This window comes from Melanerpes formicivorus, unplaced genomic scaffold (assembly GCF_026170545.1).
Source record: "Melanerpes formicivorus ecotype bairdi unplaced genomic scaffold, bMelFor1.0.p_v2 SCAF_60, whole genome shotgun sequence".
Lineage (NCBI taxonomy): Eukaryota > Metazoa > Chordata > Aves > Piciformes > Picidae > Melanerpes > Melanerpes formicivorus.
In genome coordinates this window covers 571,668-583,892 of record NW_027142412.1, presented here as the reverse complement: position 1 = coordinate 583,892, position 12,225 = coordinate 571,668, and the positions used below count along the sequence as shown (strand labels likewise).

Here is a 12,225-nt window from a genome sequence, read left to right as displayed (position 1 = left end):
CGGACCGGCCTGAAGGGGCCCAGGCGCCAGCGCGCGCCCCCCGGCCGCCCTCGGGCCGCGGCCACCTGCAGGGAGAGGGAGGGAAGCCGCGCCTCGCGCCCGCACCACCCCTCCCACCCCCGCGTGTCCGGGGGCCAATCAAAGAGCGCGAGGGCTCCGCACGCGCCAGCAGGGTGGCTAAGGCGCCCCCAGGTTCCTCTCCCGCCCCCAGTCCCCTCCCCACGGCGGAGGCAGCAGGCGGAGGCTGGGGCCGGTTTCGAGCAGTTTATTAGTGACAGACGAGAGGCCTGTCGCCCCCTCGAGGGGCAGGACGAGGCCTATTTGCAGTACTTCTCGGTGTCCAGCTTGTGGTACTGGGAATTGTAGGGTGCTTCGGCGAAGCACGTAGCAGCGATGCGGTCGCAGTCGCAGATGAAGGCCTTGCAGTCGTTGTTCTTGCCTGGAGGAGAGAGCAGGAGCACTCAGATCCCGCACACAAGACCCCGCAGCTCCCTCCAGCAAGCACAGCAAACTGCTGCCAGGGTGTTGCCGTTTCATGCTGCTGTCATTTGGGGTTCCTCCTACTAACCCTCCAGCCCTGAGCTGTGCACTTAGCCCAGCAATCTCCTTGCTCCTTCCCTCCTTCCCTGCAGTTGTTTGTCAGCCTATTTGCTATATATCTCTTTTCCAGAACCCTAGAAAAGCTCCACCATTACATTAGAGATGTCTGGCAGAAGCTGTGAACCTCTTCCTGGTAAGCATGCTGATGTTTTTCATACCACCATTAAAGGAACTCCCAGCAAAGTACCACAGGGCTTCAGCCCTCTGAAGAAGGGACAGGCTTCCTCATGTGCTGCAATACCATAGATCTTCATAGATCTTCAGAAACTTTACATTGTGTGCTATATGGAGAATATTGACTCTGCTATCTGTGTGAGGTGTCCCATTCCTAACAACCAGCCCGGTATCAGAGTCCTGCCCTGTCCCTTCCTGCAACAGAAGCGTAGAGTGCTGCACAGACTCCTTCTTTCTGAAAGCAGATGGGAGTAACATTTGAAGTGGAGTGGCATAGAAGTGGACGTACTGCTACATGTAACCGTCTGATTGGAGCAAGTGAAGGAGTAGGACTCTGTGTAGGGGTTGTCCAGGATGTATTTGCAGGATTCATGTTTCATTGCCAGGCTATAGCAGTTATCATGTGCTTGACAGCACCTGAGAAACAAGAAAGGTCAGAAAATAGCAGAAGTACAAGCAGCTGACATGCAAAACACTTCAATATACTAGCATTGCTCAGACAAAATGCTGAGCAACAGAAAAACAGTATCCAGTGAAAAGAGGTCAGAAGACAAAGGACCTCAGAAGGACACAGCTCTTCCAGTTAATGGGCCAAGAGGTACATGTGTACTTACTGGAGCATCCTCACAGTTTGGACTTGGGCCACAATAAAAGCAAAAGCCAACATTTACCCTATATGCCCTGTCAGTGCTCAGTAGCTGATGAGCTAACAGCTGACACAATTCACCATGTCTTGGCTACCAGCTTTATGTGATCTCTAAACCACTTCTTAGCATTTTGCAGCTCAGCCTCCAGTGCAGCTGTTTTGGTGGTCATGCACTGGTCAGTGTGCACAGAGCTGCTTTTGGGCTGCTGACACAGCACTGCTGCTGCTAAAAAAAAACACAACCAAAATTAAAAAAATGATGCTGGAATGAGTCCAGTGTAGCTTCCATAGAGAAGAAAAACAGAGTTATTTGGTTTATATTTTAACTTAGTAATAAGGTATCACAGTATGATGCTACACAGCCTTTTTCCTTGAACTGGTCTTTGAGAGAAAGCTTCATTCACAGCAGTTGCAGAGTCTGTGAACATTTACAGGCAGGGCCAGCTGAGACAAGCTGCTGCACAGAACCATGAAAGCACAAGCAAGGGAAGAAGTTTGTTAAAGCAGAGTCCTATAAACCTGTCAAGTTCATCCACTGGGGTGCCGCTGCCTCCCAAGCCACAGTAGCAGCCGTAGTCAGCATACTGCAGCAGGGGAAAGCTGCCGGGGATGGTGCATTTGATCATGCTGCGGAAGTTCCACACGGCACGGGGTTCGGCATCGATGCTGGCTTCGCCCACTGAGAAGAGACACAGAGGTTAGAGCTGGGCAGGGTATTACCATCTCTTCCATGCTTTTTCTCAGAATGCCCTACAAAAAGGCATGGGCCACAATATTGTATTTATTACATTATAGAAAACAGATACAGAGAGGCTTAAGTGCAACCTACATACCAGACAGCAGGAAAAGCACGGCCAGGAGCTTCATCTTGGAGGTCTTGACAGACTGCTGCTGAAGAAAATGTGGCTTTTTATAGAATAAGCTCACCTTCATATGGGTGTGAGATAAACAAGCCAGTATTTACGTTACTAAATGCAGAATTCTTCCATCAGGGCCTGTGGGCAGCAGGTTATGGCACAACCAGGTGAAGGCCAGTGGAGATAAAACTATGAAGGTCACAAAGGCAAATATTTGCTCTCTAGATTTTTGCTGTTAAATTCTTCTAATTCAAAGAATGACTACTAGAAAGCCAGCCTGAAAGGTCTGGACAATTTTTAAAAGGCTCTCTACTAGTGGTGGTAGTTATGTTGGAAATTGTTGGCACGCAATCCATCTTACTGAGACTCCCACTTATCATTAATCCTGTATCTCTCCATAGATTCTGCTTGCCTAATTCAGGGAAATAAGGTACAGGTTGTCCACTCACTCCAAAAGGCATTTTGGTATGAGATGAACTGAGAAAAATGCAAGCTGTTTTTTACTTTGAAACCACAGAGGAGAAGGTGGTACTACTGAGCAGGAGACAGGAGCCAAGCAACCGGGAAAGCCTCTGCATGTGTCTTAAACAAGGAAAAGTGTCTGATTTAACATGACCTTAAGGGAGTTACACTGGAAATTAACACATTTTAGCATCATAGAATGCCTTAGGTTGGACAGGACCTTAGAGGTCATGTACTCTAACCTCCCTGCCATGGGCAGAGATGCACATATAGAAGACTTCAGTAGCTTAGAGACAGGAGTTCTCTTTCTCCAAAGGAGAACCCAGTTAAACCCCTTGGTTCTCTATGCCAAAGTAGGTGGTGAGTTAGGAACCCCCAAATAAGATTTTTAAAACAGATGAGAAGAAGCTTTCTGAGGTCAGCAGGCTTGGCATTTTCACACACACTCAAGAGCTATCCTAGACTGCTCACTTTTTGACAGTCAGACAGTGAGTTTATCTCTAAAGCACCAGGCAAGCCTTTGGTTTTGAAGTGCAGAGGCAGCAAAGCCCCTTTCCACAACAGCCTAATAAACCAGAGTGCTTCTTCAGGAAACTCTGGGTTCACCACCCTTCACTAGGTTCAAACATGTTTCTGTAAGGGATGATGATGTTATCTTCCTCCTTAGAGGGTCTGAAACTTCTGTCAGGGTACCCACAGTATCCATAGACTGCTGACACACACATAGGACATCTAGTTAAAGGTAGATACACTGATGGACAACCAGAGCCATTCTAACTTTTTGGATTCTCTGGGATTCCTCACTCACAGGCTAACTAAAGCCAGGCAGATGCCAAGTTACACTCAAGATTCTTGTGTCCCAATAGTGAGAACACTCAACAAACATTGAAAGCTGAAGTAAAGGACAGTTTGTATCACAGTTAGTTCACAAAAAGTAGACTTAATCTTTTGGCCACAGATCACTGCTGACTTTCCCTTCAGTTTGCATTTATGTGTTCTCTTTCCCCTTTGCTACTTTGGTCACTTTTTATCATCTCTGTTCTCTTACCTGTGAGCCTCAAGACTGTGGTTCCTTTCTCCTCACGTCTCAGTGTCTGATTTATCATTGATGTTGCCAAGAAAACTTCCAATAAAAGGGCCTTTTGAAGTCACAACTGAAAAGTACTGTCCCATCTTGGACTTCATTAATTTTAATTCAATGAGAGGATCAGCAGGTGTGGGAAAGTCAGCATGTGAGCAGTACAAGTGTCTCATGAGAAAAATCCCAGCAGGGTAAAGATTATTCCACCAACGCTATTATTGTTTCCCCCCACCTCTGCTGCAAACAAAGCTACTGGTCCTTGGTATGCTTGAGAGGATAGCCCAGCTTAGGACTGGTTCCAAAACTGATAGGCTTGAGCCTTAAATACTTTTTAATTCTTCTCTATAAATAGCAACTTGCTGAACAATGTTCCCTGCTATTTCACACTGCTAGATTTCATCCTTCTCTTGCGGTGTCGTCTGTTAAGAACTTCCCTTCCCATCTCCACATTTTACTTTCTTAGATCTAGCCTCTTTGGTCCACCAGAATCCAGAATCCAGAGCACCTGAGCCAAACTTCTGAGCACCACACCACCTCCTCCTTACAAAAACTCTAACACAATGAAGACACAAAATATCTAATAAACCCGGATCTGCCTCACATTATAAACTGGGCCACTGCCAAAGTCTGGAAGCAGAACATGGAGTGAGAGTCCTGCCTGGGGCTTTCATCCTAATGGCAGGATGTGACTCCTGCCAGATCCAAGTTCACCTAAAATCTCTGTTCAAAACAAAAAACAAAATCTCCCACCCTCAAATAATGACAGAGAAGGACAGTTTTCAAATAATTTATTAGGAATTTAAAACTGAAATCTGGAAAAAGGGTTACAGGTGTGGAGAGAACAAACATTGGAGTGTAATAACTTACTGGCTTAAAAACACAGCTTTATTTCTTTTAAAAAAAATGCCCACCCTGAAACCGGAGCCCCAGCCTCCAGGCAGTGGCAGCACTGGCCAGAGAGTGAATCACAGCCCAGCAGCAGCACAGCTGGCCTTGGATGTCTGGAGGGGGCACGAAGCAGAGTTCAGCGCGCACACCGAGAGGGAGGAAAGCGCTGTCTGCAGACCCAAATTTGAAGTATATAGAATAAAAATAAACCCAATAAAATGCAGCTCTTCTTTAATTAGGAAATATTTTAAAAAAACAGACATACAGACTCTTGTCTCAGTAACAAAAATTATTGCTTTGTGTTTTCAGTACTGATCTGTTAAGTACCCTCTTACCTAAACAGAACTCTCCAAACGCATCACCCAGGTCAGGACAAGCTCTGGCGGATGGGGAGGGATGGAAGAGAAAAAGGGCCCTGTGGGCACTGTGGCGCTCCCAGTCCTTTTCTAGAGGTCCCCATCCCTTACAGGGGGCTCAGTTTGGGGGAAGAGAGGGAATGATTTTAAAACTTAAGATGAAGCTGTTATTTCCCTGGGAAAAGAGTTTGGCTGCATCTTAATAAAAGGCTTAATCACCCCCCTTAACAAGGTCTTTGGTTCACTGAAATCCAGACCCAAACCTGCCCCCTGTACTCCTGCTGGAGGCTTCCCCTGCCAGGGTGCTTGCAGCAGGGGCCTGGACCATGCCAGGGGAAGCCCCGGCAGGTTCTGGAGAAAGGACCAGATCACCCCTGCACAGGACAACAGACCAATTCCCAGTCTTCAGAACACAGAGTAAAGCAAATGGGAAGCTGCAATTCTATAATTCATATAATCCCTGAGAAGCCCTTAACCCGCCCCCAACTCACCACCCTAATGCTTTTCTCCCCCATTAACGACTCCCCAACCCAGCGCCCTGCCCTTCAGAGAACGACCACCCAAATCTCCCCCTGGCCCTGGCCGACCCCCCTTCTGATACCCTCGCCTCCAGAGGAGGATCCCCTTTCCCAGGAAATCTTGACACGAGCGATTGAGTTTGGAGAGTGAATTCCTTTCAAAGTAACCAAGACAAGCGATGGCGGTAAAGCCCTTGACCTAACGCAGAGCCAGAGGCCGGCACTACGGAGCCCAGTGATGGAGTCTGTACATCGAGCAATTGGAAGCAGCTTTAACCCGCTCAGCAAGCAGCCAACGGCTGGTACCTTCCACCCCCGCCCCCCGCCCCCCCTTTCATCTCATCAATCAGAGGTCTTAAAATCTTACAGTAAAAGGTGTACAAAAAAAAGAACTGAGTCCTGTCAGGATTCTGCTGGAGAATATTGCTCACGCTGCGGCACCAAGTCCGGGACCTGGAGCTGCTCCTTGGAGCCAGGCTGCAGGCAGCAGCCAGGTTCAGCTCACGATATTTACATATTATACAGGAGGAAAAAGAAAACCCCACGTAAAACTAAACCTAAAGGAAAAAAAACCCTTCTTTCAGCTGTAAGGATAGTGTTTCTCACTTAGCAAAATATACATTTGTTTTGTTCCATAGCCATGTCCAACGTTTTCGGATCCTTGGGGAGTTTCACACTTTTCAAAGCCTCACATTTACAAAACAGAAACAATTAAAAAAGTTTCTTTTAAAAATAAAATAAAATAAAAACAAAAAAATAGAAATCCATCAGTTCCTCTCAGCCTTCTGCTCTCTCTGTCTCTCTTTCTTCCCTTCAGAACTGCATTCTCGTTACATACCGTGCTTTAAAAAACACTGATGACAACAACAACAACAGAGTGGAAAATATCCAAAAGAGTTTCAAAGCCAAATAAAAATTACTCCTCAATAAAAACTACCTAACACAATCACAAAGCCAATTCATAAAATATGTCTACTAGCTCGGGAAGGAGCAAACAACAAAAAAGAAGAAGGGGCAGCTCCCCCCCCCAACCCCCCCCCCCCCAAAAAAAAAAAAGGTAAAAAAATAAAAAAATAAACCTAACAGCTAAGAAAATAAATAAAAGAAGACTCGGTGGGCTGGGGGCAGGGAGGGGGGAAGCGTAAACCGTCGGTGGTTAGTAAGAAAGCGAGATGATCTCCTCGGGTTCAGTCCAGTGTGGTCTGGTCAAAAGGGAGAGATCGGGGCAGGGCGGCAGGAGCCTGGCAGCCAGCCGGCAGTGTGCAGTTTGATTCAAGAAAAAGGTAACCTTGGCTCATCCCCCGAGGCTCACCAGGTCTTCCAGCCGCTGTCCTCGGTTAGGTCACTGGGGAGTCTGTGGGACACAGCAGGGGAGGGAAGGGACAGGATCTAGAACAACCAACAGCTTTTCTCTTGGGGTTTCCTTCCGCTGTGGTCTGTGATAGAAGTACTCGATACCCAAACCTGTCCCAGCACAGCCTTGCTCTGCATCTTGCTGGCACAGGGAGGGGCAGAGCAGAGATGCTTCCATCTTTAATAGGAATGTGCAGGCCTGGGAAGCAAGGCCCCACATGCTGTGCAGGCTGCCTGCCCAGACCTGTGGCACTCCTGGCCCTGGAGGCCTGTGACATAGCAGGGTCCAGCTGTTTCTCCAGTACTTGGCTCTGTGCAGCCCTGCCAGGCTGCTAAGAGGCTCTTGTCTGGACACTTCCCTGCAAGTTTTTGTCCTCCTTTTTGAAAAGCTGAGATATTTTTTGTTTTAAAACAGCTAATTTCAGCCACATTTGCAAAGCAAAGAGAGACCATCCACCAGTTCCCTCTTGGGCCCACCCAAGGACCAGCAACAGAACTGAGGAGAGAGATTTTCCTGCTCTTCTCCCAGGCAGAAGAGGAAAAATCTCACTCCCCAGAGACAGTGGTCTCAGCAGCAGTGAGAACAACTAGTTGCATGGAGGAGGCTTCCCTAGCCACATAGGTGAACCAAATTTATTCTCAGGATCACCATTGGGTTGTGATTCTGGCCAACCCTGCAGACCTCTCCTCTTTCTGTCAGCACTCCCTTTGCCTTCCTCTTTAAACTCAGACACTAAATGATCCTTACGCAGCACTCCCAGCCTGGGGATCATAAAGTAGGAACTCAACCTGCCAAGCTCCTAGCACAGAACAAGAGCACCAGGCTGGCCACAGGACTCCTCCCACAGGCTGGGTCAGGCCAGTAAGCCTTCAGCAGCACCCACAGCTCCTGCCCAGAGCTCAAGCACAGGGGCCAGCTCAGAACTTCCTCTCATTACCCATTCATGTGAAGTTCTCTTACCTCCTGCCTCCTTGGTCCCCAGCTTCAGTGATACCCGTTGGTAAAAGCTGTTGCAATCAAGGGACCCTGTGAAGAAAGAATTAAACCCCTACTCTTAAGCAAACAAAAGTGAAGGAGAAGCACTGCCACAACAAACTTATTTATGGCCCAAATGCTGGGAAAGGCAGTTTCAGTTGGGGGTACCAGGTCTGAAGAGCACATACCCCTGCAGGGCACTGTGTTAGGGCCAAGACAGGCTCTGGGAAAGTCTGAGCCATATCAGAGAAAGGTCTGGAAATCAGCACCTTGAGTGGTGGCCAGAGAGAGCCAGCAAGGCCCAGAGTTGGTATCTCCAAGTGGTCTGGGGCTCAGTTGTGGCATGGCAGATACTGCAGTAAGTGGTATTTCTTGAGCAGAAAGCAGGCTATGGGCTGAGAGGGGGCCACCCACCACTGCTCACCTTTATCACCATATGGAGATGCAGCCCCCTCCCCCGGCCATGCCACTGTCCTTCCCCCCGCTGCGCTGAGAGGAACACTCACCCCTAGGCTGTGGCCGAAGCCGGTGCTTGGGGCTGGACTGGCAGCGCTGATGTAACTGCTGACCCCTGAGTCCTGGTTGGCAGCTCCATAAAGCTCTGCCATCGGCCCGGGGCTGGTGGTGCCCAGAAATCCACCGGTGCGGCTGGGGGTGGAACCTACAGGAGGCAGCAAAACTACGTAGTGAAGATCCTAAAAGTGCAACCCCGTCCCACCCCCCTCCCGCTGCCCATCGCAAACCTCTGGGACAGGACACCGAGCTGGGGAGGAAAGTGGCAGTTACCTGTCCCTCGCACCACGGCCGCCGCAGCCGCTGCTGCCGCCATTGGTCCATACGCAGTGAGGGGGATTGCTGGAAAAGAAGGAAGCGGCACTGTGCTACACAGGGACCAACAGGAGCCTTCATTTCCTGCTGCAAAATACCAGGCCCACAGAGACATGGGCTTAGTGCATCACACAGGACAGCTGACAATGACAATAGGGACGGGCACAGCCCTGCATTTATTAGCATCCTTTTGCACAGCAAATGTCTGGGGAACTCACTGGCCATGCTCTGCTAAGCTCACCTCCCAGAGCAGCCAAAGACACAACATTGAAAAGCTGAACCAGAAGGGGGCAATTTCAGATGTTTCCTGTTGCTATTTAGCTTGCAAGATGCAGTTAATCTGAAGCTACAGATCCAGATTTTGGCTCTATATGTAAAGAAGTGCAGCAGCTCAGAGGCAGCAGCTGACAGCTCAGAGTCCTGAGGCTCAGCCCCTCCTCTCTGTCCCTTGGTACTGTTCTTGAATAACAGCTTAATAGCCTCTTTCTCCCTATTCTCTGCTCTGCTTAAGGCACACCGTTGTCCCCACCCTGAGTTTTGTTCCTGAACTGCTCAAACCCTTACTGTTCATTGTAGAAGAACAAGAAACACATACCTAGGGAGCAGGAACTAGAAATGGCTTAATTAAAACAGTAAGTCTTAATTTATATGTAGCAGTTCTAATTCCCAACTCTACTGCCACAGGCATCCAGCCCTCAGGGCAGAAGGCATCTAGCCAGTATGCTTCTCTTTGCCCTTAAAATGACTGGGTCAGCATTTCATGCTTCAATGTGAAATTCACTGTGATTCTGTTTAGAGCACCATAAAAAGAGGTCAGAACAAATCAATCGCGTTAAGGCTGAAACCCAGACTAGCTTATAAGGGAATATTTAGTAGCAGGCACCAGCCTGCTTCAAGCCAACGTCATACAGGGCTTATATCTGGGTTAGCCACTCATTACAGGCCCTGGGCCAACGGCAGCATGTTGCTGCTTTGCATCATCCCCAAAAACGCTGTTCTGGGGAGGAAGGCTGCTGGCAGCCACCCTCCTCCCATCATCATTTTAAGCCCCTAACACACAACTGGGTGAGTACTGGTTTACTGTGAAAGGAGGCCAAGCTGTCTCAGGGAGACTCCAGTTCTTTTTCCAGGAAAAGCCCATCCTGCTCTCGCAGTCTGCCTACTGAGACACCAGGTTCATGTTGTGATGACAAAGCACCTGCATGTTAGCTGCCTGTGAGCTGGAGCAATCATCCCTTCTTGTGCCATCCCCTCATCTCAGTTCCACTTGCCAAGCCCACAAAGCGCAGCCCGTTCATGCACACGCATCCACTCAAAGGCACAAGGGCCCTCGAGCCCTGCACAGCTCGCTGGGCCTTTGTAGAAACCAAGGGGGCCCTGCCCTCCACGGGACCAACTCCAGCCTATACATGGGAATCGCAGCTCTGGGCCTAGCCAAGAGGCTGCACAGTGGCTGTTTAACAGTAGGTAAGCGTAATGGGGAGGGAAGAATGCCACGATCCCCAGCTGGTGCTTCAGCGAGGCACTCAGGACTGTAAGCTAACATGGCACCCAGCCAGGCCTGCAGCATTAATAACTTCTTGTTGTACAGAGCCCTGGTGCACCCCAGCTGCCGATGACAGCCAGGCCTGGGGCAATTCACCTCCACTAGGAAAAGGCACAAGTGCAGTCAGGGGGGACCTGGAAGGAAAAGCACTTTTGCCGAGACACCAACATTCCGCTACAAATGTTATGGGGTTTGCAGAAAAACACACATGTAAATAAACAACTGGACCCACATCTCCTTCACTTGACAACCAAAAGGCTCAGAGGTGGGGGCTGGTGTTTATGCAGTTGCATTTGTGGTGTCAGGAGAGGACTGTCTTAAGGGGGAGCTAGGATTTGGTCTCCCTCTACCTTCCTCAAGGCAATTTGTTCATTGGTGGCTGCCAACCTCAGCATCCTGAGGAACAGAGAAGTCCTTGAGGATTGACAAGGTTCTGTGCCACAGAAACCTCCTTTCAAGCCTAATGGTACTGATAATTCCAGGACAGCTTCTCTAGGAAGCTTTTCCACACCTCCATTGTGGAGAGATTCAAACCCTGAAACAGGTGGAGGCAAGGAAGCGCTGGAGGAGGAACACCACAGAAACGACATGGCACATGGGGAGCAGGGTGCTACACAAAGCTGCTTTGCTACAACAAAAACCATGGACACGACAGAGCTGGGGAAAACATGGCCATGGAAGGGAAAGTAGACAGAAGGAACATCCCCTAGAGAGAACACACTGCACACAACCCAGGGGCTGAGGATCCAGAGGGTATTTGCACTGTGAGGACACTGAGCCAGGACTAGTCTCTGGAGAATGGTCCTCTGCCTGCCCCCTTCCATTCCACAGTCCCCTACAAGCAGTGCAGGACACTGTAGAGTCCCACCACACTCGCTTCTGCCCAGGTGGTACATGTGGGAACAGCTGGGAAGCTGCACCACCTGGAGTAGGGAAATGGGATTAGAGTAATCAGGAGTGCCCCCACACCCTTCCCCTCCTCCCCACACTCCAGATCTCATCCTTGCAGCAGCTCAGGTTATGGCCATTTGTAGACCCTTGAGAAGTCACCCTGCTCTCTGCAGTTTTCCAGGTCTGGTTTACACCCAGCCTGGGGCAAGGAGCTAAAAGCGAGGCAAGCAGCAGGAAACGCCATCTAAGGATTACATGCCTTCATTTAGTATGACCTGCATTGCCCTTCTCAGAGGCAATACACATGGCTCTGATTGCCTCTCCATCTCTCCAGCCGCAGCTTTGGATGGAGCTCAGATGGAAGAGGAAGTAAGGAACGTTTCCAGGCTAACTGCACCAGGCTGTGGAGCAGTGACAGCACTGGAACAGCTCAAAGCCCCCTTCTCCCCTTCAGCCTGTGAGTGTAGGAAATGAGTGGGACTGACCTGTGAGCTCAGGGAGGACGGGGGCACTCGGGAGAGGGGTCCGCTCTACACGGAACTCTAAAAACGAAATGCAAGACAGCTTAGGAACTCATCAAAGGCCCCAAGGGAGACCCCGCAGAGAGACAGCAGCCAGGGTCTGCTGGGGGAGCAGCCTGCAGCCAGGCTGCAACCAGACCAGTGTCTTCTTTAAACTAATGCATAACTGCTGCTGAAAGGTGCTGGACTCCTGCCCTGGACACTGAAAGGATCCTTTTGTCCTTAAAATAATACTCGCCAAGGCAGAACAAGTGCAAGCTTCACTGTGCAGCCTCAGGTCAGCCCTGGAGCACCTCTCTGCAACCCATCCAAGCTGACCTCTCAGCTGCTACACCAGTGGGTGCTCAGCATGTTCCACGCTCACTGGGGTATGGGTTTATGATGAGGCACTTGAAGCCACTACAAATGAGACCCATACACTGGATTCAGGGAGAGCTTCCAGACAGCTAGGAGGCAACAGCAGCTTTCAGCCACAGTCAGCCTGGGCTCACCTCAGGCAAAGAAGAAACTTCCCAGCCCCTAACATCA

General features: G+C 49.6%; 2 protein-coding genes across 6 annotated transcripts in view; both read right to left on the bottom strand.

Moving 5' to 3' along the window:
• Positions 1-317: 317 nt before the first annotated feature.
• PLA2G1B (phospholipase A2 group IB) lies at positions 318-2,076 on the bottom strand. Its single transcript, XM_068161714.1, has 3 exons — positions 1,940-2,076; positions 1,064-1,191; positions 318-439 (listed from the first exon to the last, which is right to left on the bottom strand). Exons 1-3 carry the CDS (start codon positions 2,044-2,046, stop codon positions 318-320), a joined length of 357 nt encoding a protein of 118 aa, XP_068017815.1. The 5' UTR covers positions 2,047-2,076.
• A 3,832-nt stretch (positions 2,077-5,908) lies between these two features.
• Positions 5,909-12,225, bottom strand: part of MSI1 (musashi RNA binding protein 1) — a 29,738-nt gene continuing 23,421 nt past the window's right edge. For 4 of the 5 annotated variants that reach the window (XM_068161738.1, XM_068161741.1, XM_068161740.1 and 1 more), the window contains 5 exons: positions 11,662-11,718; positions 8,698-8,766; positions 8,418-8,572; positions 7,897-7,962; positions 5,909-6,936 (listed from right to left, as the gene is read on the bottom strand). In XM_068161738.1, the coding sequence (XP_068017839.1) occupies positions 7,921-7,962; positions 8,418-8,572; positions 8,698-8,766; positions 11,662-11,718 (323 nt within the window). In that variant the 3' untranslated portion in view covers positions 5,909-6,936; positions 7,897-7,920. The remainder of the gene's footprint in view (positions 6,937-7,896; positions 7,963-8,417; positions 8,573-8,697; positions 8,767-11,661; positions 11,719-12,225) is intronic. The other variant, XM_068161739.1, reaches the window with a different exon arrangement.